This window comes from Pararge aegeria, chromosome 23 (assembly GCF_905163445.1).
Source record: "Pararge aegeria chromosome 23, ilParAegt1.1, whole genome shotgun sequence".
NCBI classification, from domain to species: domain Eukaryota; kingdom Metazoa; phylum Arthropoda; class Insecta; order Lepidoptera; family Nymphalidae; genus Pararge; species Pararge aegeria.
The window spans coordinates 8,991,961-9,016,027 of NC_053202.1; the positions used below are offsets into that span (position 1 = coordinate 8,991,961).

Sequence of the window (24,067 nt, forward strand, 5' to 3'; positions counted from 1 at the left end):
CATGCGCTTACTTGTGAAGGGAATAAAAAAAATGTAATAATCGAACACTAGGTCCTGGTTTCGATTTCAGGGTTGAGCCGTTTAGGTATCTCGTTTCTATCAAAAAAAATCCAGTACCATACTTGACTCTGAAAACTAGCTTCTGTCCGGTTATTGATAATAATCGTGGTAACCCGCCAGCCCGCATTGAAGCATGGTGGATCTAACCGATTTAAATAATTAGCTACTTACTTAATTTTTTTATATAAGAATACACAACTTAAAAATTTCAGTAGAATTAAACCTAAATTGAATGCCACATGTCTTCCGAAAAACAAAAACTTATATATGGGATTGAGATATATATATATATATATATATATATCTCAATCCCATGAAAACGACCTATGTTCCGTAATATGGCGATTAGTTTAAGAACGAAGACGAAGGCTAACTTCGTGTAGAGGTAATGCACCTACGCCTCATAATGTGGCACATTGCAGTTGCATTAATATTACTTTCTTATTTTATAAATATTTCATTTATTACAAAAGTAATAAATAAACGTAGTAAAACGTAGTAATAAATAAAAGTAATATTTAGAGATTTTCATATATATTTTTTATAAACTTGAATTTTTATTCACTTTGCTATTTACAATTGATCCATTTGAAAATAATGGAAATATATAATCCTAATTGATTATGATATTTGCCACCAGCTGGCGTATAAGTCAAGAAGCGTTACGTACGTACGTTTACGGAAGCGTTACCTCCGTCAGAAAAAAAACCCTAGCTACTCCCGAGTCGCGCCTAAAGAAGTTTAACTTCAAAAACCCCAGTTAAACAGGACAAATGGTTACCCTATCCAAGCGTAGGTAGCTACCAAACATCTGTAATATAATCCGAAAAGGAATAATATTTACAGAAGAAACAAAAGATAAACTTTTCGTATTGTTTATCCGGTCCCTAATGAAAAATTGCTGCAGGAACTTTTGCGTTTATTAGCATTTCTCTTGTTTTTCTCAAATGGCGCAGACATAGCTAAGTTTTAATTCTGGGAACATTTTGATCATTTATCTTGAACATCAATTAATATGGAAGTTTAAAATTAATGTTATTGGGGTTTGTGGGGTTTTTGCAAGGTATCCTGGCTGTACTTTATTCATAGGAAGCCAGAATGCTATTAGATTTTAAGTTAAAATAAGAGAAAAAGTAATTATTAATTTTCGTATAGGAAGCGATGGGGCTGACATTCTTATAGTTAAGAAAAGTCCCGAATAAACAAGGAATTAAAAAAAAACTCCTCCATAGGTTATATGCGAAGTGGCCTAAGGCTAAGGCTAAGGCTTAATTTTCGGAGTTACGTGCGTTTTAAGCAATTTAATTTCACTTGATATCTGTATTTGCTGGTGAAGAAAAACATCTTGAGGGAATTTGCATGCCTGAGAGTTATCCATAATATTGTCAAATGCGTGTGAAGTCAATTAAGAAGTAATCCGAAATTGGAATCCGGGGTGGACTACGGCCTAAACACTTCTCATTCCGAGTAAAACACCCGTGCCCTGTAGTAACCCGATAATGCTTTGATGATGATGACAAATTAAAGTCTTCATTAAAAATCTACTAAGAAATACTCTATAAAAATAAGACAGAAATGATTTTCAAAAAATTCATGTTTAGAAAAAACATGAATTTTTGGCTCTGATTAATTTTAGACTATTATTAACCATGTAGTTTCAACGAACACAAGATGTCATGATGAAAACAACAAAATATTGCAAAATATACAACATGGTTACAAATGCTGACACTGCGCATAATATAATTATTATGTATAATACATATTTATACATATAGTAACTAGCTTTTGCCCGCGGCTTCGCTCACGTTAAGTTTTATTTTTGATTTGTTAAATTTACTACAAAGGGTTAAAAAAAGATCTTGCTGCTTATAGAAAAATATGAACGGAAATTACTTAGAAAATCAGAAACTTTCATATAAATTTTGATCCCCTATGAAATACGTATTTCTTTATTATAAATCGAAAACCTAAAATCAAAGTTTAATTGATGTAGCTTGAAAAATAAATTGATAAATGAAGAATTTTTTACAAACTTTCATCCCATATTTAACCCTGATGGAATTTAAAAAAATCCTTTCCTAGCGGACGCCTACGTTGTAATAACTATCTGTGTGCAAAATTTCAGCCCAATCCGTCAAGTGGTTCGAGCTGTGTGTTGATAGATCAGTCAATCAGTCAGTCAGTCAGTGACCTTTGCCTTTTATATATTTTGATAATATACAAGTTATCAGCTGCTCAATAAATATTTTACGCAAAAAGGGTAGGTTAGGTATACTTTCGAAAATTTGTGCAGTTATGCTGATAATGCGTTTGGTGAAAATAATTGGTCATATACAATTACCAATCAAGTAATCGGTGAGTACTAAAGCAAAAATGATAACTTTTAGTTTTTTAATCGATGAAGTGCGTTTGAAATAAAAAAAAATATTTTCTAAGATTACGTTGACGAAACAGAGACAACTATTGCAATATCCTGTACAACCAATAGCTTGGACATGGTAATTATTAATGATATTATCACTCGCGTTTAGATGTAATTAATGTTTTAAAAGATAAAATTTAATTAAAAAAAAAATTAGGGATTTTTCATAAAATAAACTTCTTTCTAAAAATATAAGATAAAATTAAATTTATATTTAAACAAAAATGAATTAAAATATAACGATAATTGTAAATAAGAAATGTGAATAATAAATGATTAAATGTAGATTAAAATTGTAGCTATATTTAATTAAAAATCGATTAAAATAATTTCATGAAGCATAATCCGTAATTTAGTAATAATTTCCCGGTTAGTTGTCGTACTGAACATGCATCGTCGGTCAATCTCTTTTTCTACGTTGTCCATGAAATAAATTTGCAAAAATTGGGGATTTTCTTCAGGTACTGGGCGAAGTGAACCAATTTGATGGTATACTTGTCCTTGCACTTTAAATGTGGGCATAAAATGATTATATTTTACAATATTTGTTGCTCCAAACGATGTCATTTGAAAACAGGAGTTGTATTTTCTAATATGCTGAAGAAAATATAAATATAAATATAATATAAATCCTCCCTTTGCGTGGGCTAGATGGAAGACAAGGTATTCGGCAAATAACTTTTTATCTCGTGCGTGCAATGCTTTTAACAACAAATATTGTGAGACGGACATTTTTCATGTCAAAATTGGTACGTTTAGAAAATTTATTTTGACAAAGTACTATAGCTTTAAAGTTTTTGTTTTTCATTTTTGTTTTACTTACATTACTATTATATTTTCTTTTTTTTGTATAATAATTGCTTGCTAGGTACTTACTCCTAAGCAATTGTGGTTAATGTTATCGTGTTATATGTATAACCAAGTTGTGGAAACTTTATTGGTCTATGTGATACAAAAATACGGCATTACTTTTATGTATAATTATACTGTTTGTTTCCCTTTAAAAGCTAATAAATAAATAAATAAATAAATAAAATGTTCAGACTCCTTAGTAGTTCCATATACGTAGGTAAGAAGAGGTTCTGGTGGTTCAACCAGTGGTGGTAAATGAACTTTGCCGTTGGAGCAACACAAACCGGCAGTTTCTTTTTGAAACATCTTAGCGCGACAATGCGGACATACTACATTCATTGAACCAATGACCACATCGGGATGGATCTTGTAATCATATTTCTTAAAATCATTTTCTTTCGTAATTAAAGGCTGCTTTATTAAGATCGGTTTTAGTTCTTAACTGATTTTGTCTTAATCTTTGATCATCCAAACGTTGAGCTCGTTCGTCAGGTTTTTCGGCAGCTCTTGATGAAGACGCTCTTGATCGTAGGTCTGTAACTCGAACAACACGTTCACTATCTGTTTCATTAGCTCTCAAAGACGAAGCTCGAAGTCTGTTTGATTCTAATCGTGTTGTTTGTTGTTGCGGTGTTTCTGTAGTTCTTCTGGTTGCCTGTTGCTTCGTATTTCTCGTTGATCTTCCGATATTTGATTTTTTCCGTGGCATTGTAAATAATATTATTTGTGTAGCACCTGTTTTATCTATTTACATAAATAATTAATTAGTTAATTCTTTTCTATTTACAATTTAAATTAACTATTTATTATTATTAAAGTCTTGAGTATACTTACTAATTAAGAGTATTATTGACTTTCATTAAATTTCTTTTATTTTCTTATTTAATATAAGTTGTAAAATAACTCATTGAATTTAATGAGAAAACATTTTATTGCATTCATTGCCGCATATAAAATTTTGAATCAGTCGATCGCTATAGAACTTAATGCATTGAAGCGCTATATGATGGTGATATTTAATAACATGGACATCATATTTACATTCTCCGTGGAAAAATACATGGTCATACCAATTTTTATGACAATCGGTTGAACGGGGCGGAAGTCGATACTTGACAGCGCCGCCTGGTGGGGAGTTACATCAATGGACATAGCATGTTCGTTTTCTCAGTGGAAAAATACATGGTCATACCAATTTTTATGACAATCGGTTGAACGGTGCGGAAGTCGATACTTGACAGCGCCGCCTGGTGGGGAGTTACATCAATGGGCATAGCATATAAACCTTCTCCGTGAAAAAATACCAATTTTCATAATGATCGGTCAAATAGTTTCTGAGTTTATCGATGACATATATACAAACATCCTCTTTTATATATATAGATAATAAACTACAAACAGTTCGGTGACCTATTTGGGGCAACCGAGGGTTTTGTCTGCAATTATGGACGAAGTCATCATAACGAGAAGCTACCGGGAGTCCGGTAGCTTCTCGTTATGATCGCAGGCATGTAGTTTCCGGGTGTTCTCATCTTGCTAACGGCGAATACTTGCACAGACATAATCATTAATCAAGTAGCCAGAATAATTCATCATAAAATTGCTCTTCGGTATGGCCTTATCGATTTTGAGATGCCTTACTATAGGTACGACCCGGCGTCAGTTTTTGAAAATAGCCGTGCATTGCTCTACTGGAATCGAATGATTATCACTGACAGGTATATTACAGGCTAATAAACCTGATATAGTGCTTGTCGATCGATCAGTGCGCCGTGCAATAATTGTTGATATTACTATTCCACATGGCGATAATCTGGGGAAAGCTGAAAAGGAAAAAGTATCTAAAGATTTGGACCTTGCTCACGAGATTAACGCCATGTGGAATGTTAAGTCGACCGTTATTGTTCCTATCGTCGTTTCAGTAAATGGGCTTCTCGCGAACGCTTCGACCAACATCTTAAGTAGCTTTCGCTTGGTGGTTGGATCAAGGGTCGGATACAGAAGGCAGTAGTCCTTGAAACGGCGCGTATTGTGAGGAGACGGAGAACTCACTCTGGAGCCCTGACCGCCGGTTGCTTGGGCATTCAAAAGCCTCGCAAGCGGAGGGTGAATGTTTTTTCTTATAAATTTTTAATAGTGTTTTTTTTACTTTATTAAAAAAACAAATTATTTGGTAGGAATTAAAAAAAAAAAACAATAAATGATAGAAAATAAACTACATACTATGATGCTACGTAGTACATAAAAAATAGTTTTTTATGCAACTTTTAGAAAGAGGCAAGGATTTTGCCTGGCGTATGTCAGCAGGTAGGGAACCAGTCGAGTCCAAAATCTGATACAGTAAATCGTAAAAGAGTTAGTACTATAATATTTTGTACGACTGTACGGAACCTGTAGTTTGCCATCGCTGCAGTATGTAACTAGTTATTGTTATACATAGGGAGAAACAGGATACGATACAAAAGCGACGGTGTCTTTTATGTATGTTTAGTAACTCGTAGCTTGAAGCACCTTTATGACGCTTAACGCTGCAAAAAGTTGTGTCCAAAGTGTCTCTAGGTCAGTTGCAATAGGGCAGTAGAGTCCGCTCTACAGCTTAAACCATAACACTTGGGTATAATCGGTTTGGTTTTAAACTTAGTATGTAACTTTTTGGTGAGAATGGGATAGCTAGATCCTTCCCACGGGTTCAGATCACCCGAGAGAGAGAGAAACAATGAAAAAGGAGCGCAGAGTTAAAAAGAAAAGTATATAGGTACTCTGTATGTCTTTTAACCACTTTCAAATAAGGAAGTTTTTCTATTAGTAAAATGGAGAAACTTCCTTTTTTGCAAGCGGTTAAAACACATACAAAGTTTTAATGAAAGTATATCTCGCGAACTAGGTTAAGTGCAGTCTCAAATGAGCAGTTGAATAAAATCTCGAAAAAGATGGTGTTTGTGAGGGAAGTGCTCCTTTTCGCGTTTTCCCACAACTTCCGCTCAAATGCATATATATTTAATTGTTGCAGGTTTAAACATGTTGCTGATTTTATTATTAGTTTTCAATAATTAATTAAATATTAATAAGTTAAGGAAATTACAGTAATTTTTTAAACTCCGTATGAGATACCCGACTTTCAAGGCGCTTAGCTTTTTGACGACCTGGCGCAACGGTAAGCGCTGTGAATTTAAGTAGGAGGCCGCGGGTTCGATTCCCGAAAGGGGCCATTTGGGAATTTATAATTTCTGAATTTTCTCTGGTCTGGTCTTGTGGGAGGTTGTGACCGTGGCTAGTTACCACCCTACCGACAAAGACGTGCCACCAAGCAATTTAGGTTTCCGGTGCGATGTCGGGTAGAAACCGGTTAGGGGTACGACTACCATACTCCCTAAGTTAGCCCTTGACTTAATCTCACCTACGATGGTATTTGAGTATGCAGTCTAAGAGGGTAACGGGCTGACCAGTCTTGTTTAAACTAAACAGGCAATTGCTTTCCTAAAATAGATAAGCCCGCAAACTTTTTTTAAATTCCACTATGAATTATTTGTAAGTGTATTTTGAAGTGGTCATAAATAATAAATAATTGTGGGATAAAATAAACATTCTTGTTCCCGTTGTGAAATATCGCCTGCTGGAACATTAAAAAAAATCCGAGCGATTTTCAAAAAGCCGAGAAACTTACGGTAATTTCTATTCGTTTCCAGATCTCTACACAGCGCTACGGATAGCACAGACGCAGGAGATTAGAATCAACTTCGGCGTGGGAGTCGCCGGGTTGGCAGCTCAGACAAAACATCCTATTAACATTAAGAACGCGTATGCTGATCCCAGGTTGGTAAAGACTCTATCAATACAGCCGTAAACACAAAACACTTATTTAATTAACCATCATCAATAATGTAGGTACTGGGATTTTTAGGGTAGGGAAAGATTTTTCGATCAATAATTAATGTATTTACTGGTATTAGGTGCTTTTTTTTGTTTTTTTTTTGATTTTTTTGATTTTTTTTTGATAGTGAAAACGCCCCGTGCTTGTCTCTCTTCACCCCCGGGTGTTGCTAGCTTACAAACTTTTCCATATCCCTCATTTTACGGTAAACGTTTAGAACATTAAAGTAATAATTACTTTCAACTGGTAAATGGAATGGAGTGACTAAACGTCAGTTCGAGAAACACTGCTAAACTTTCTGTATGTTTTTAATTCTGTGAACAGAACAACTAACTAATAATGTACTAGTTTCGGAGTCCACTACAAAAACTTGCAAAAATGATTTTAAAGAATATTGAGCAGGTATAGTGTTTTATGAAATATTAGGCTCAATTTTGAGTACATAAATCACTGAAATATATTGACAGATCTAAAATTAGCGCTATACTTATCATAATGTTTGTATTCTCATTACCTTAATGGATATGAGAATCCAAACATTGATATGAGAAGAACTGGTATCCCACCATTGAAATGACTGACCTTAGGGTCGCACGAAGTCATGAAGCATCCGCTGAAGATGGCCACGGATGACGGAGGGGTTTAAGATAATGCAAATCAAAGGGGTGGTAAAAATTATAAGGAGTTTATAGTTACGTAGCCGCTTTTAATAGTTATTAACGAAACTGTTACGTTTTAGGTTTAACAGTGAAATTGACGCCCGAACGGGGTACAAAACGGACCTAATATTGTGCATGCCAATCTGCAACTACGAAGGCGATGTTGTTGGTGTCGCGCAGATTATTAACAAAACGGATGGTTAGTGAAGATGTTAATTGTTTTTTTCCACGCAGAAAGTGTCAAACTATTTGCATTTTTATAGATCTTTCAATCTTTTAAAATAAATTGGTATTGTTGTGTGTTGTCAATTTTTTGACGGCCGATTAGCGTAGCAGGCAGCGGACCTGCTTTCTGAGTCTAAGGCCGTGGGTTCATTTCCCACAGCTGGCAAATGTTTGTGTGATCAACATAAATGGTTTTTCAGTGTCTGGGTGTTCATCTATGTATTAAAAGTATTTATGTACATTAGTCATAAAAATATTTATCAGTTTTTTTAGTACCCATAACACAAGCTACGCTTACTTTGGGGCCAGATGGCGATGCGTGTACTGTCGTAGTGAAATTAAATAGTCGGTTTGTTCCATGTAAAGATAACAAAGGTTATTTTTTAAAACCGCAAGTACGTTTTCTTATCGCTTTTTCTGGACAAGGATGTGAACCGATGGTGTAAACAGTAGAAATATTTTAAGCAAGAGGTAGTAATGAATGAATATACCACGACAATATACAAATCTGATGAATATTTTTATGAATAATATACATAAATACTTATAATATACAGATAAACCCCCAGACACTGAAAATAATTCATGTTCATCACACAAGCATTTTCAGTTGTGGGAATCGACCCCCCGGGCTTGGACCCAGAAAGCAGGGCTATCAAAATAGTTATAACTAACTGTACACTTTTTTACAGGCTCCAAAGAGTTTTCACCTCGGGACGTAGAAGTATTTCGACGTTACCTCACGTTTTGTGGCATCGGAATACAGAACGCACAGCTGTTCGAATCATCGGTATTAGAATATAAAAGGAATCAAATACTCCTAGCGTTAGCAAGGAGTATATTTGAGGAGCAGAGCAATTTGGAATGTTTAGTTACCAAGATCATGACTGAAGCGAGAGAGCTTCTGAAGTGTGAACGATGTGCAGTTTTTATATTAGATACAGACCATTGTGAATCGGTAAGCAGAACAATATTAATTTGTCAATCAATAAAACGTGTCAAATTGCCTATAATAATAAAATTAATACGTATGTGCGTAGATTTGTTTCCTGGGATAAAGTCTAGCGTCACTCTAGCTTTTTATCTAAAACATGATGCAAAAAATCTGAATAAAAACCGATACACTACTCATATTAAAGTATGAAGTATGATTACATCCCATAACGGCGAGAGACTATTCTTATTATTATTGCCTTTAAAAATTAACTATCTTCCGCCTACCTGCTTGATTTGATTCAACAACCATCGGCGCAACTTTTGGGGGAGCGAGTTCGAATCCCACACTCTAAAAAAAAATTGGTTATTCCTAACAAGATAGTGATTGTTGTGATCAAGCATCTTGATTCCATACGAGCCTAACAAGAACATAGATACATCAAATAAGATGATAATAATTGTTTATCATAATTCAATGGACTGGGCAACTGTATTGCTCCTATTATTGTTACTTAACTAAGGCATATTCTTAACTGATTCAATTTACGTACTTGTTTAAGCTAAATAATTAAAAATGATCTAATCATACAAAGAAGTAAATAATAATATTAACAACGTATTTATTTGTTAGAATCAATGAACATACCTACGTTGTTAGCTCAATCTATAATGAACTTGCTGCTATAACTAATCAGCTTTTGTTGTTATGTTTATTATCATAATTGTTATAATTTATATAACGTCAACTAAGAGAAAATCTCTCTTAGTTGGCTTTCTTTTTTAGAGTGCAGCACGCACCTCTAACTTATGTGCGTATTAAAATATCACTTGCTTTAAGGAAAATATCGTGAGGATACTTGCATCCCTGAGAGTTTTCCATAATATGGAACGTGTACTCAATAACAAGCTCCTCTCATACCTAGAAGGAAACGATCTTATATCAGACCGACAGTATGGTTTCCGTAAGAACCGGTCTACTGGTGATCTTCTAGTGTATGCCACTCATACATGGGGCGAAGCCATTGAGAAACACGGTGAGGCACTTGCTGTCTCTCTGGATATCTCCAAGGCTTTTGATCGGGTCTGGCACGGCGGCCTTCTCAGTAAGCTTTCTGCTTACGGAATACCTGCTGGCCTTTGCAGCTGGATATCTGATTTTTTGAGGGAACGGTCTTTTCGAGTGGTTGTCGATGGCCACTCTTCTAACCTCATGGCTGTCAATGCCGGTGTTCCTCAGGGATCTGTCCTCTCCGCTACTCTCTTTCTGCTACACATCAACGATCTTTTGAATCCCAATCTTTTTGGGTACGCTGATGACAGCACCGTTACGGAGAGGTACTTGTCCAGCCCTAGGGCCAGTGCTAATGATATCCTTGAGCATAGAGAGTCCTTGGTGGAGCGTATTAACTTGACTCTAAAAGAGGTGTCTGATTGGGGTGACGCCAATTTGGTTAAGTTCAATGCTGCCAAGACGCAGTCGTGTTTATTTTCCGCAAAAAAGAGCCCTTTCACCTTGGCTCCCACTTTCCGGGGTGTATCCGTACCAATTAGCGACCATATTGAGCTCTTGGGTGTCAACATCTCATCCAATCTCAATTTTGGCAAATGCATCGAGTCCAAAGCCAAAGTGGCAGCTAAAAAACTTGGTATCCTCAATAAGGTTAGGCGGTACTTCACGCCAGGTCAACGCCTCGCACTGTACCAGGCTCAAGTGCGAACCTGCATGGAGTACTGTAGTCACCTGTGGGGTGGCTCTGCCAAGTACCAACTTGAAGCTTTGGATTCGGTGGATCGTCGCGCCAGGAGAATTATAGGCGACAATTCGTTAACGCAGGCGAAACTACATAGTCTCCAGCACCGACGCAATGTTGCCTGTTTATCGGTTTTTTACCGGATATACTTCGGTGAGTGTGCTCAGGAACTTCACAATCTTGTTCCCCCTTCCCCGTTTTACCACAGAACAGCGAGACACCGAGAGCGGTGGCATCCTTATGTGGTTGATATCCCATCAACACGCACGAAACGTTTTTTATCCACGTTTCTGATACGTGCCGCTAAGATGTGGAACGCCCTCCCGGTAACTGTGTTTCCTGCCACGTATAATTTAGGTACCTTCAAGGCTAGAGTGAATAGGCTTTTTCTAGGCAAGCGTGCTCCAACCTAGACCTCATCATTGCTTTCTAACGGGCATGATTGTCGTCAAACGCTGGCCTATCGTTAATAAAAAAAAAAAAAAAAAAAAAAAATATTCTCAAAGGTGTGACAAGTCCACCAATCCGCAATGGGCCAGCCAGGGCCTGGACTACGGCCTTAACCCCTCATTGTGGGAGTAGACCTGTACCCTGTAGAGGGCCGGTAATGGTTTAATATGTTGATGATGATCCCTGTTGTATGTTTTTGTAACAGAGTCATCTAGAAAGAATAGTACAAAGGCCCGGCGGGCGAAGAAGCGAAATACCAGCGTTACCCCCGCCTGCACCGACGCGGTTCCACACACTATTTGAACTGGGTGCCAAGCATACAAGGACCACGCTTACCCCCAGACATGATATCAAATCAACGCTGGCGTGCATCGCGCTTGCGGTAGGTAAAGTTTGGCTTTTTGCACGCTTTATGTATGTTTGTATGTTTGTAACCGACTTCTTTGGACGCTATTTTGACCCACGTTATACGGTTAGATTTCGTTCAAACTTTGTAGACATATCGAGGACCGATGACAATGCACTAATTTGAGAAGATTATTGATGTAACAACTTCGTTGGCTCCGTTACGCTACTCAAATATTCCGAAAGCTTACAGAACTCAAACTCAAACTATTCCTGTAATAAATTATCTCTTGAATGCCCCAGATGATTTTTTTGTACGCAGTTGCCCCTCGACTAGATTCACACGGGTTCCTACTTTATTTTAATTGAGGCCTCAAGGACAAAACTAACTTCCTGACATTTGTTTGGCTTTTTGATGTACTTACTTTGGTAGCCCAAAGGATATTGGATTACACATTCCTCTTTTGCCTGTCATGCAATCAAATGATATCTAGGTTTATAGCGATTATCATTTAGAAGCTAGACATGTTCCTTGATTATGCTGCATCTGTGATTGCCACAGTGTTACCCCTTCAAGAGTCTTAAACACGTTAAAGCAACAAAGTTGTGTGAACATTTTTGTATTCACCGATATAATATCAGAGGGTAAGCATGATCTTTGATCTAAATAAAAGGGTTTAAAATTAAAAAATAACCCTGAGTACTATATTTGCCTAATGCTTATGATTTTTAAATTTTTATTAAGCCTTATTATTCTTAGATGTTATCTTTTATTAGTTTGGTTTCGCATTTCCGAGACGTACTCAATGCACGATGTATTTCCCTCCAAGGAACGAGGTCTTACTTAAGAATTAACACCCGTTTTCTCTAGGAACCTAGAAATCGCCTTAATCTAGCTGATTCCTAGGAAAAAACGTTTGTCAAACTCTTATGTGATGTGTGACGACTTTAGGCGCCGTCTAAAGTTACGACACCGTGTCGTAAATTTTCGAGTACTCATAAAGTAACACTTGACAGATAAAAAAAATATAAATTGTTTTTTTTTTAAACATTTAAGTCCTGAAATCCATATAAAAAATTAACAATATGATAATAAAAACACAAAATACCACACCTTGTGGCAATTGTGGCAAGCACCATAGGCAAGTTAGGTTGTATTAGTTGCATAGTGAAAATGGATTGGTGAAAAGTAAATGTATGCTTAGGAATCTTCTTGAATTAAACATTACTTACTTAGGCATTGCCTTGTCCATCGTTAGTGAAAACGACATCTTCTCTAACTTAAGAAAGATGTTCTATTAACATCTTTCTTAAGTTAGAGAAGCTTCGAGCTTATTAGTCTATATTTAAAACGAATAAATAAATATACTACTACAATACACACATCGCCATCTAGGCATATAGTAAGCGTAGCTTGTGTTATGGTCATGGGTCAGGGTCGCTGCCCACTGCGCCAATGGGCCGTCTGTAGTAGTATATTTCATCATCATCATCATCACATCAACCGATAGACGTCCACTGCTGGACATAGGTCTTTTGTAGGGAGTTCCAAGTTCCACGATTCTGAGCCGCTTGGATCCAGCGGCTACCTGCGACGCGCTTAATGTCGTCTGTCCACCTCGTTGGGGGTCGACCAACGCTGCGCTTACCAGTACGAGGCTGCCATTCCAGCACCTTGGGACCCCAACGTCCATCCTTTCTCCGAACTATGTGCCCGGCCCATTGCCACTTTAGCTTCGCGACTCGTTGAGCTATGTCGGTAACTTTGGTTCTTCTACGAATCTCCACATTTCTGATTCGATCGCGTAGAGATACTCCGAGCATAGCTCTCTCCATCGCCCGCTGAGTGACTCTAAGCCTTCTTATGAGGCCAATAGTTAACGACCGGTAGTATATTTATTTATATTTAAAACAAGTTTTATCCTAGGTGGCCCAATCAAACAAAGCGCTTAACATCTCCGACGTAGATGAATGGCGGAAAGAGAATGGCATGGTGGTGGCAGATATTACAGCAGACGACGCAATCAACGTCAGTACAATGCTGTGTATGCCAATTGTTAATGCGAATAAGGACGTTATTGGTGTAGCTCAGTTGATTAATAAGGTAAGTAAAACTCCTTCATACTTAAAACAGAAGTTTACTTTTGTTAAATGGGAATCCGACTGCTGAGTGATATTTTTTTTTTAATGTGTGTGTAGTATTAGAATTTATGAGTAAGTAGTTTATTATAATTATTTTGTATATATATACATATATATTTTTAAACTTAAATAGGAACGGGTTGGTCCAACCCGTTCCTAACGTCAAAGGTTGTCTGGAAGAGATCGCTTTAGTGATAAGGCCGCCTTTGCACGCTCTATTTTATTTTCTAAGTTTCTTCTGTATTTGTGTTTAATTTGTATAAAATGTGTGTGTGCAATAAAGACTTCAAATAAACAAACAAACAAGTTAATGGTAAGCGATGATGCAGCCTAAGGTGTTAGCGGGCTAACCTGTTAGGGAGTATGGCAGTAATACCACTAATCGGTTTCTACGCGACATCGCACCGGAACACTAAATCGCTTAGCGGCACGTCTTTGTCGTTAAGATGCTAACTTTTTACGGCCAAAGCCTCCAAACCAGAAAAAAATAGCCAAAGCTATATTATGTTTTCAGGAAAACGGATCTCAGTTTTCTGACGGAGACATATCAATATTCGAAGCATTTGCAATATTCTGCGGTCTTGGCATCCACAACACACAGATGTATGAAAACGCTTGCAAACTGATGGCTAAGCAGAAGGTAAAGCAAAGTTTCATATTGTTTATTCAGGAGTTAAGTATAAGTGGTAAAAAAGTAGGTCCAACATGTGCACTAAAGATCCAAGTACAAATTTAACTTTATTTTTGTACTTTTAATTTACTATGATCAAACTATTTTGAATCATTACACTTCAAATTCAAATTCAAATTCAAATTCATTTATTTCAAGTAGGACTACTTTATAAGCACTTTTGAAACGTCAAGTATGTATGTTTGTGTGACTCTACCACCGTTTCGGAAAGCAGATTCTACCGAGAAGAGCCGGCAAGAAACTCAGTAGTTGCTCTTCTACAAATTTAACTCTATTTGTGTACTATTAATTTACTATGATCTAACACATTTGGAATATTACGCTTTACGAAATTGGGCACGTTTATAAGCTTTAATCTCACTTAATCGGTGATAGCCCAGTGGGTGGGACTTCATCTTCACTTTCGGGGGAGCGTGTTCGAATCCCAGCACGCACCTCTAACTTTTCTACGTTTTCTGCTTTTTAAACAATTAAAATGTCACTTGTTTCAACGGTAAAAGAAAGCATCGTGGGGAAACCTCCATACCTGCATACAATGTTCTCAAAGGTGTGTGAAGTCCGCACTGAGCCAGCGTGGTGGACTACGGCCTTAACCCCTTCTCATTGTGGGAGGAGACTCGTGCCGTGTAGTGGGCCGGTAATGGGTTGATATGATGATAATGAAACTCACTCACCTAATTTTTTTTCCAGGTAGCTCTAGAATGCCTGTCTTACCACGCGACAGCGTCTACCGACGATACCAGCAGACTATGCCAAGATGTCATACCGTCAGCGGAGATTTACAATCTGTACAGTTTTCATTTTCATGGTAGGTATGATATTCTCCAGTGACGTGCATAGGCTTTGCAGATGATATAAAATGAAGAATATTTCTTCGACCTAGAACAGTCTTCGATCCTAACGTCGAAGGAAAAAAGGAAGGAACACAATTATAAAAAAATAAAAAAAAAGAATATTTCTTGTCCGAGTTAAAAGAACGTGTGAGCCGTGTGACGCGTGGCAGATGTGAAACATCGAAATTGTTTTCTGTAAGTTATTGCATAATGAAAAGATTACAATTACAAATTACAAATTTGTTCCGCAAATAAAAAAAAAAATACAACCAAAAGGATAACCAATCTTTTTTGTAAGTCCGTTAATATTGACTTTTTAATTACAAAATTAATATTCATTTCTATTGTTACATACGAAGTACACAAATTCTATCATATAGCGTGGCGATGCGTCGCCACGGCCTGTGTCGCCACGCCAAAAATCAGGTTTACCCTCCGCCTATAGATGTTTCACATCAAAAAAACTTAAGGATAGACATTGTAAGAGTTATTAAAAGTCTACCCATAAGTATTTATGACTCGTATGGAGATTTTCTTCATTTTATATCATCTGCATACCCTGTGCATACCCTCTATGCACGCCACTGATATTCAATAAACTTAAAACTAAAGCTACGAGGGTTCCAAACGCGTCCTGGTCTAAGAAGAAGCCCACAACAAACTTAGACCCGGCTGTTTTTTTTTATCACCATCTCACAATGTCATTTTAAATTATTAGAAGAGCAATCTGGTTAGTGCAATAATTTACACCCAAGCTTTTTTATCGATTACGTAGTACTTTATACTATAATAGGACTTTTCTATAAGCTTACGTTTAATACAAACTTTGAACTTTTTAAGAGACATCTCCAAGATGTGAATTGGTAGTTTATTGTAGAATTGTATGCAATTTCCTTTTATTATACTCAGCCTTAATTATACTCAGCCTCGTCATTTCACTATCAACCACAACCGACCCACATCAGGGCTTGGGTTTAAGCTATGTAACAGTTTACACGTACACTTATGCTAAGCTTTGTTGCGGTCCCTAGCGTATCCCAAGCTCACTCTTACTTACCTTCATTCGGAAACTCTATTTCTTCTACCATCCTCTTATTTCTGATATGTTCTCCCAAAGGCTTCTCTACTTGACCCTTTGAGCTTTCTTATGAGGCTCATAGCGACAGCAAATACACACACATTGAACTTCACAACGCGCTTTCCAGGGCGGGCTTAAAATTCCAGCACCTTGCGATCCTAACGTCCATCCGTGCTACGTTTACAAGTATCATTCTATCCTGTCAGAAATGAAAGAGGAGCGACTCGATCTTGTCATTATGGTCTCAAGTAGAAACTATTACTGAATAATAAAGTTGTCTTATGATTTTCTTTAGATTTCGACCTTTCCGATGAAGATACATGCAGAGCGACATTGCGGATGTTCCTACAATGTAACCTTGTTGAGAAGTTTCATATACCTTACGATGTAAGTACTTAATTGTTCTTCTTAAATATTCTCTGACTCTTTGCTGAGAGACAGAATAGTTAAGTAACAACAAACAACAACAACAATTATTCATTGTATAGTCAACATCTCCTAAAGATGCTCCGGTTCGGAGCGAAACGTGCGTAGAGGGTACATTGTCGAATTGCTGTTTGGTGTGGAGTATAAGGATTGAAGAAATTATAAATTACACCATACAGATTCTCCTGCTTTTCGCAAAGTATAGAAAACTAAGCTTAATTTTTATTATATGTTATAATAAGTTATGTTTATTCAGTACGAGCTATAAAAACGTAAGGGTAGGCTTTTCATAACTTTACAAAGCCTATCCTTAAGTTTTTATAACTCACAGAGATTTTTAGAATTTTCTATAATCTGCATACATTTTGCATACACTCTACGCACTGTCTGAACCTACCGTTTATCTCCCATTAAAACATTTATTCCTATGCTTTAAACAAATATGTACTCTAAACTCTTGTAATTGGGAAACATTTCGGTATTACGAGTATGTTATACTTGTTATTTTGAGAGTAGGTTATTCAATCAGTCGTAATGTGAATACCTTCCGTTTTAAGGTATTGTTTGATAACCGTCCAAAAGAGGTGATTTCTTCTGATTTATGTTGAACGTGTAGTGCTTACACCATTGATATATAAGCTCGATGCGTCGGTGAAGCATCACATGGTTAAATTTACGAAATATACTTTCACAGGTCCTTTGCAGATGGACATTAAGCGTAAAGAAGAATTACCGCCCAGTCAAATACCATAACTGGAGGCATGCTCTCAACGTGGCACAAACCATGTTTGCGATGTTGAAGACGGGGAAAATGGAGCGATTTATGTCCGACCTTGAGATTCTAGGTCTGTTAGTTGCTTGTCTATGCCACGATCTAGACCACAGAGGGACTAACAATGCGTTCCAAACGAAGACGGAGAGTCCACTAGCGATACTATATTCGACTTCGACGATGGAACATCACCATTTTGACCAGTGCGTCATGATTTTAAACAGCGAAAGCAATAATATTTTTCAGGTAAGATTGATCAGTTCTGGAAATCTGTATACTTAAATAAAGCAATGGAGTTCGTTTTCTTGTTTCCGTTTGGTTCAACGCACACATTTTCTCTGCAAGTCTTATTTATTTCTTTACTAGCTTTTACCCGCGGCTTCGCTCGTGTGGTAATTTGAAAAACTTTGCGAGGAGGAATGGGACACCGATCATGAATACATAACATTGCACTATTTCAGGACGCTTTTGTAAACAATGTTGTACCTCTGCGTATTTTCCCATAGGACCTTTGCTTTTTTCCGGGATAAGAAAGTAGCCAATGACACTCTGCGGCGCATAAATTATCTCTATGCAAAAATTCACATCAGTCCGTTGCTCTGTAGCTGCGTTATTGATGGTAAAACAAACACAGTATATATATTATATTTTTGTACATATCTTTAATATGTACTATGTTATATTTTTATTTTATGTTAATTTAGTTTAAAATCCTTATGTTTCACTAATGTTAGTTGTACCACCTACTAATTTCGTATAGCATTTTCTTGTATGCCTTTGGTTGCCTGGAAGAGATCGTTATTTAGCGATAAGGCCGCCAAATTGTACGTTCTACCTTATTGAGCTGTTGTATTTGTATATCTGTAAATTTTCTCTGTGGTGTACAGTAAAATTGTATTCATTCACTCATTCATTCACAATTTCGCATTTATAATATTAGTATGGATTGCGTGCAAAGGCGGTCTTATTGCCAATGCAATCAATGCAAAATAAAAACATAAAACAAATTTTAACTCAGCTCAGCAGGTGTCTTAACCTAATCTCTGCCCCGGCATCCGCAATATTTTTTTGCAAACATCCACGTATAAAGGCAACTTAGCCATCATAACAGCGCTCGTTAAAGTTCATTTTATTGCAGGCCTTATCTCCGTGTGATTATAAGAATGTAATGCGGGTAGTAGAAACGGCGATTCTATCAACAGACCTAGCCATGTACTTCAAGAAGAAATCAAAGTTCCTAGAATTAGTTGAAAATGGAGAGTTCGATTGGCAAAGTCAGGAGAAGAAAGAATGTAAGTTGCGGTGGTTTCGAGGACGTTTTAGATTTTATTTAGTTTTTAAATAGTTTATTTTAGGTTATAGTTATGTACTAAATAAAGTTGGCAAATAGCTATATAATAAATGTGTAAGTTTATCTGTTAAATTCCCTTTATAACAACAAAAAGACAAACTAATACATTATAAATTCATTTATTGTCTGGTCTGTTGGGAAGCTTTGCCCATGACTAGTTAAAACCCTACTGCCAAAGACGTGCGCAAAGGGTTTAACGTACCAGCACGGTATCTCTTATTAGCCATGCCATGCCGTTATTTATTCACCCCTTAAATATTTTTATAATTTTTGTTATAGTGTTTTTACCTACACTTGGAGAAAATATCAAATTTTAAATATTAAAGTGCCTATAAAAAATTTCAAACGGCATATTTATAATAAATTCAGCATTGCGTCTGTGGGATGAGAGCCGTAGCTTAGTAGTAAAGCGCTCAGACCGTGACTTGTCGGTTCAGAAATTCTTATATGCACTTTCAAATTTATAAAATTGGCTTTAATACTCATATATCTGCAGCACCCGCTAACAAATAAGACTGAATCATCACTTCCCACCAGGTGAGATAACAGTCAAGGGAAAACTTGTGGAGAATTATAAAAAAAGATCCTTTTGAGATCACTTTTCATATTCCTAAAATATTTCAAACTATTTGTTTGCCTTATAGTGCTTTGCGGTATGATGATGACGGCATGCGACGTATCAGCGATAGCGAAGCCCTGGGAGGTACAGCATAAGATCGCCAAACTAGTTGCCGATGAATTCTTCGACCAGGGAGATCTGGAAAAGTTGCAGCTAAACCAGCAGCCAATAGCTATGATGGACAGGTGATTTTTTATTTAACTTTGGAATGACACGTCTCTAAATATCAGAAGCTCAGTTATATTATCTAGCTTCAGTGAATTGGCTTAAATATTAATAAATATATAAATAATCATACCATCCATTCCTGATTCTATAGTCCATCTTACTTTGACGATAGGAAGTTTGATATGAAAAAACGCATCCTCGATTGGAAGAGAGCAAACCTTGTACTAAACGGCATCGGCCGTAGCTTAGGGAGAAAGCGATCAGGCCGCGATAGCCCGATATAGAGTTTGGTGTGCAAAAACGACTCCTCAATCAGGAGCACGCAAATCTTGTACTAATTGGCACCGGTGGTATGCCAACCGTAGCTAAGTGTGAAAGCGCTCAGGCTACGATTGCCCATTCCATTCAGGTCCACTTTACTTTGACAATACAGTTTGTTATGCGAAAACGACTCTTCGATTAGGAGCGAGCGAATGTTGTTCTAATCGGCATCAGTGGTATGCAAACCGTAGCTTAGTGAGAAAGTGCTCAGGCCGCGATTGCCAGGGCAGCAGGTTCAAATCTTGTGGGTTCCGTAATTTTTATAAGCATTTTAAAAAATTTTAAATTCCTTTCTAGGGAGAAAAAAGACGAACTGCCGCAAATGCAAGTTGGCTTCATAGACATGATCTGCCTACCATTATACAAGGTGCTTTCGGACACTTTCCCTTGGATTCAGCCGTTGTACACCGGTACCATGGAGAACAGACAGCGGTGGCAGGACTTGGCGGAGAAAGTTGAGATGGGCCTGACTTGGATAGACCACGACACCATTGATAAGCCTATAGAAGAATTCACAGGTCTGTTACCTAATCTTTCCTGTCTGTTTAAAAACTTCAACTATTCAAAACTTTTAAAACCACTGTAATTTTTCCTACGTAAAATGTTAGTAGGTAACTACCATTTTTATCCCGAATAACAATGATCATTAAAAATTTACCAGATATTTTGTGTGTTATTTATTTATGATATATATTTTTTGCCTTATATTATATCATATTAACATATTAAGCTTCTAAAACTCATTGTAAGCGGTGACAGCTCAGTGGAGAGGACTTCGTATTCACTTTCGGGGGGCCAAGTTCGATTCCCGCACCTCTAAGGTTTCGGTGTGCTTTTTAAGCAATTAAAGACATTTATTCCCATAAAAAGACCTTAGTAACTTACATAGGAAACTTAATTTTCTATAATAAATGAATACACTTAGCCATTAGACTAAACTAAATTCAATTTTACTATTATCTACTCATTCCATGTCTTTAAATTTATTGGTAATTCTTAATATATAAGAAGCTAATTTAGTTTTGAATACATTGAATGACGCCTGCTTCTATCGAATATCCTGTATTTACTATTGCAGCATCAAACGAACCTATCAAAGATGTAGAGTTCACAGTGACAACGTTAAACTGTGCGAGGCCAGTATCCGACACAGCCAGCATGATGGTGGTCAAACCCATTAAACCATACTTCCATTCCCTTAGAAGAGGGAAGAGTGGAAGCGTTACATCCCGGCCTGCTAGGAGTAAACTTACTAGGTAAGTTTTGGACTTGCGTGCTATCTAAAGAGTGCCATCTAGTAACAGTACTGTGAAACATTACTGTCACTATATGTCGAACTTTCAATTCCATACAAACTGGCGATTTAGGTACTAACTTTTCCAGCAGTAGTTAAGCGATGGCCACCTAGTTTCTCCATACAAAACATGCTATGAGTTGAAAACTGCCGCTATCAAATTATGCGTTTGTATGAAGTTGGCCACTTGTTTGAAAAGTTAGTAAATCAGGCAGTAGGTATAAATAATCTTTGGCTGAGTCTTTCTAACGTTTCGTGACGAGGCTAAAATACTATTTATTTATTTTTTGTTATTAATTTACCACTGACATATAATTGTAACGGCAGAACTTGGGGCTTAGGGAAGATTACCAGGGCTAGGTTGTAGTGATTAAAAAAATCAAATTAAAAAAAAAACAGTGAGACCCCTGGCAGTCATATAATCGGAGTGAACTCAAAGTTTCCTCCAGATCCCTCTACGCGGCGCCAAGCTCGCGCGACGAGCGCGCTCCGCTGACGGGGAAGCCGACGACCCGCGACCACAGCACGGTGACGACGCCGGAGGAGCAGACGCCGCTGCCGCCCAAGCAGAAACATAAAGGACGGTGGGTATACTAGCCTCTGTCATGAGCATAAAGTGGGTCAATTTGTTTCTATACTCATTGACAGTACTTGCGCGCAAGTAGCTGGCCTACCGAGCCGGAGTTGCGGGCAGGTATGATAGGATAATGCAATATCAAAAACCCTTTGAACTGGTAACCAAAATGAAGGTTTCTCTTTTAAATACCATATCTTAACCAGAATTTGTATGATGAAGTATCAAAATGTACATATCTGCGGAAATGTATCTATCTAAAGAGTGCCATCTAGTAACAGATTAATTAATTTAATTAATTCAATTAATTCAAGGGCAGAATTACATAAAATATGTTTGTTTTTTTAATAGCACGCAAGTCCAAAACTTACCTAGTAAGTTTACTCCTAGCAGGCCGGGATGTAACGCTTCATTTTAATTTCTATTTTATGTAATTCTGCACAGAAGTACGAATTTGTATTAATTCTATTTAAATTTCCAAAGATCTGGCGTTAATTAATTAAATTAATTTATTAATTAGTTAATTAATTAAATTAATTCAAGGGCAGAATTACATAAAATATGTTTGTTTTTGCCCTGGACAATTTTATCTTACCTTTTCTGTTCATAGGATTGGCACAAGATAAATTACATTAAAATATTAGTATAATAAATAAGTTATATCGAAAAAATACTACTTACCTAAAAAAAACAGGCTGTTTTTCTGTCAGACTTTTGTTACTTCGAGATGTTTTTTGAGAACTTTTTTTTCGTTTTCAGGTTATGCCATATGTTGTGACGGTTAAGTTTCAACTGGTAAGTTTGTGGAGAATCCTTATATTAAACAGATTTATTCTCAACCTTTTAATGTCCAAACTGTTGGGCAACCATTAGGGACGACCTCCATTCCCTGATGATCCTTTATAAGGTCATCTGTCCAACGGGCAGTATAAAGGTAGCTGGAAGCGGCTGGATAAAAACCCGGAGAATCGTGTGTGGTGGTGCGCTCTCGGAAAGGCAGTGGCTATGTCCAGCAGTGTACCTATGCTAGCGGGCTATTAGCTAATATTGTTATCGCCATCATCTCACTAACGTGTACACATTTTACATGTTATCTGGGTATACTTGAATTAAGATATTTTTGACTTTGACTTTGACTTTTGACTGACCAACTTCAGTTGGGTAAAGGTTTTCTCTATGCCTCTCTCTCTCTCCATAAGAATAGAGAGAGAGAGGCATAGAGAAAACCTTACGAGCACATGCAGTTTTCTCTATCATAAAAGAGTCTAAAGAACTTTTATTCCAATTATTATTAAATTCATTTTCGTCATTAAATAAAATATAATAAAAACGATTTAAGCTATTTTTATAATTGTATTAAATGAGACGATGAGATGTTGTTTTATTTATTTCAGGAGTAGTCAGAACAGTACAGACAAACAGGACAAAGTGAAACCGTCCAAATCAATCGACTAACCAGATACGGAAGAAGAAAACGCGTTGAATGAATGACTTTCTTAAATAGTGTTGTTTCTTCGAGGTTATTAGACTATTATCTGTTTCGGGCAAAGTGACTAGCCGGGCAATGTTCATAACAGGTGAATAGAGTACAACTTTTGGAAAAAAAAATATTTAAAAATATTTCCATTGCCATTATGAATAATGCGCGACTCATTACTTTGCCCTTAACTACTAACTATCTACTGTTAGAACGGACCTACTTATTAGGAATAAAGTAGAATTTTTAACGTCTGATTGAGAAAAAATCGCCTGATTTTCGGGTAGAACTAAACTTTTTTAATTTTACCTTTTTTTTAATTAGGTACCTATATTATTATTATACCTTAATATAGGTACCTATATTACGTTTTTATTACTCTTTGCAGTAGAAACGTCTTAGAGCAAACACGGGTAGCTCTCAAACACGGCACTTTACGAATTTCTCCAAAAAAAAACCTAAACGATATAAACTAGCTAATGTGGAAAATATTTTTGTATCTATATCTATATTTTATTAATTTTAGGTGTCATTTTTTATTTTATTACTTGACTGTGGAGCGATTCGCTTTTGAATTTTATTTAACTAGCAACATTATTGTCTATGCTTAGACAAGTTCAAAAACTTGTTAGTGTTAAATAGAACACAACTTCGAAATCATGAAAGCTGCTAACGGAAATGTAAAACTTATAATGTAATTGTTTTTCATAATAAGCAGTTTTTATTTAGTATTACAGATTGGATTGT

The 24,067-nt window shown here is 36.6% G+C and overlaps 1 protein-coding gene across 1 annotated transcript in view; it reads left to right on the plus strand.

The window, feature by feature from the left end:
• The window catches only part of LOC120634352 (cGMP-specific 3',5'-cyclic phosphodiesterase-like), a 117,088-nt gene extending 93,492 nt beyond the window's left edge, over positions 1 to 23,596 (plus strand). Inside the window, exons 5-20 of the mRNA XM_039904864.1 lie at positions 7,024 to 7,150; positions 7,948 to 8,066; positions 8,785 to 9,050; positions 11,435 to 11,611; positions 13,502 to 13,678; positions 14,231 to 14,356; positions 15,098 to 15,215; positions 16,614 to 16,705; positions 17,439 to 17,762; positions 18,655 to 18,808; positions 19,512 to 19,671; positions 20,273 to 20,493; positions 21,054 to 21,231; positions 21,719 to 21,853; positions 22,603 to 22,638; positions 23,238 to 23,596. Of these exons, the coding sequence (XP_039760798.1) occupies positions 7,024 to 7,150; positions 7,948 to 8,066; positions 8,785 to 9,050; positions 11,435 to 11,611; positions 13,502 to 13,678; positions 14,231 to 14,356; positions 15,098 to 15,215; positions 16,614 to 16,705; positions 17,439 to 17,762; positions 18,655 to 18,808; positions 19,512 to 19,671; positions 20,273 to 20,493; positions 21,054 to 21,231; positions 21,719 to 21,853; positions 22,603 to 22,621 (2,393 nt within the window). The 3' untranslated portion in view covers positions 22,622 to 22,638; positions 23,238 to 23,596. The remainder of the gene's footprint in view (positions 1 to 7,023; positions 7,151 to 7,947; positions 8,067 to 8,784; positions 9,051 to 11,434; positions 11,612 to 13,501; positions 13,679 to 14,230; positions 14,357 to 15,097; positions 15,216 to 16,613; positions 16,706 to 17,438; positions 17,763 to 18,654; positions 18,809 to 19,511; positions 19,672 to 20,272; positions 20,494 to 21,053; positions 21,232 to 21,718; positions 21,854 to 22,602; positions 22,639 to 23,237) is intronic.
• The last annotated feature ends 471 nt before the right edge of the window (positions 23,597 to 24,067 follow it).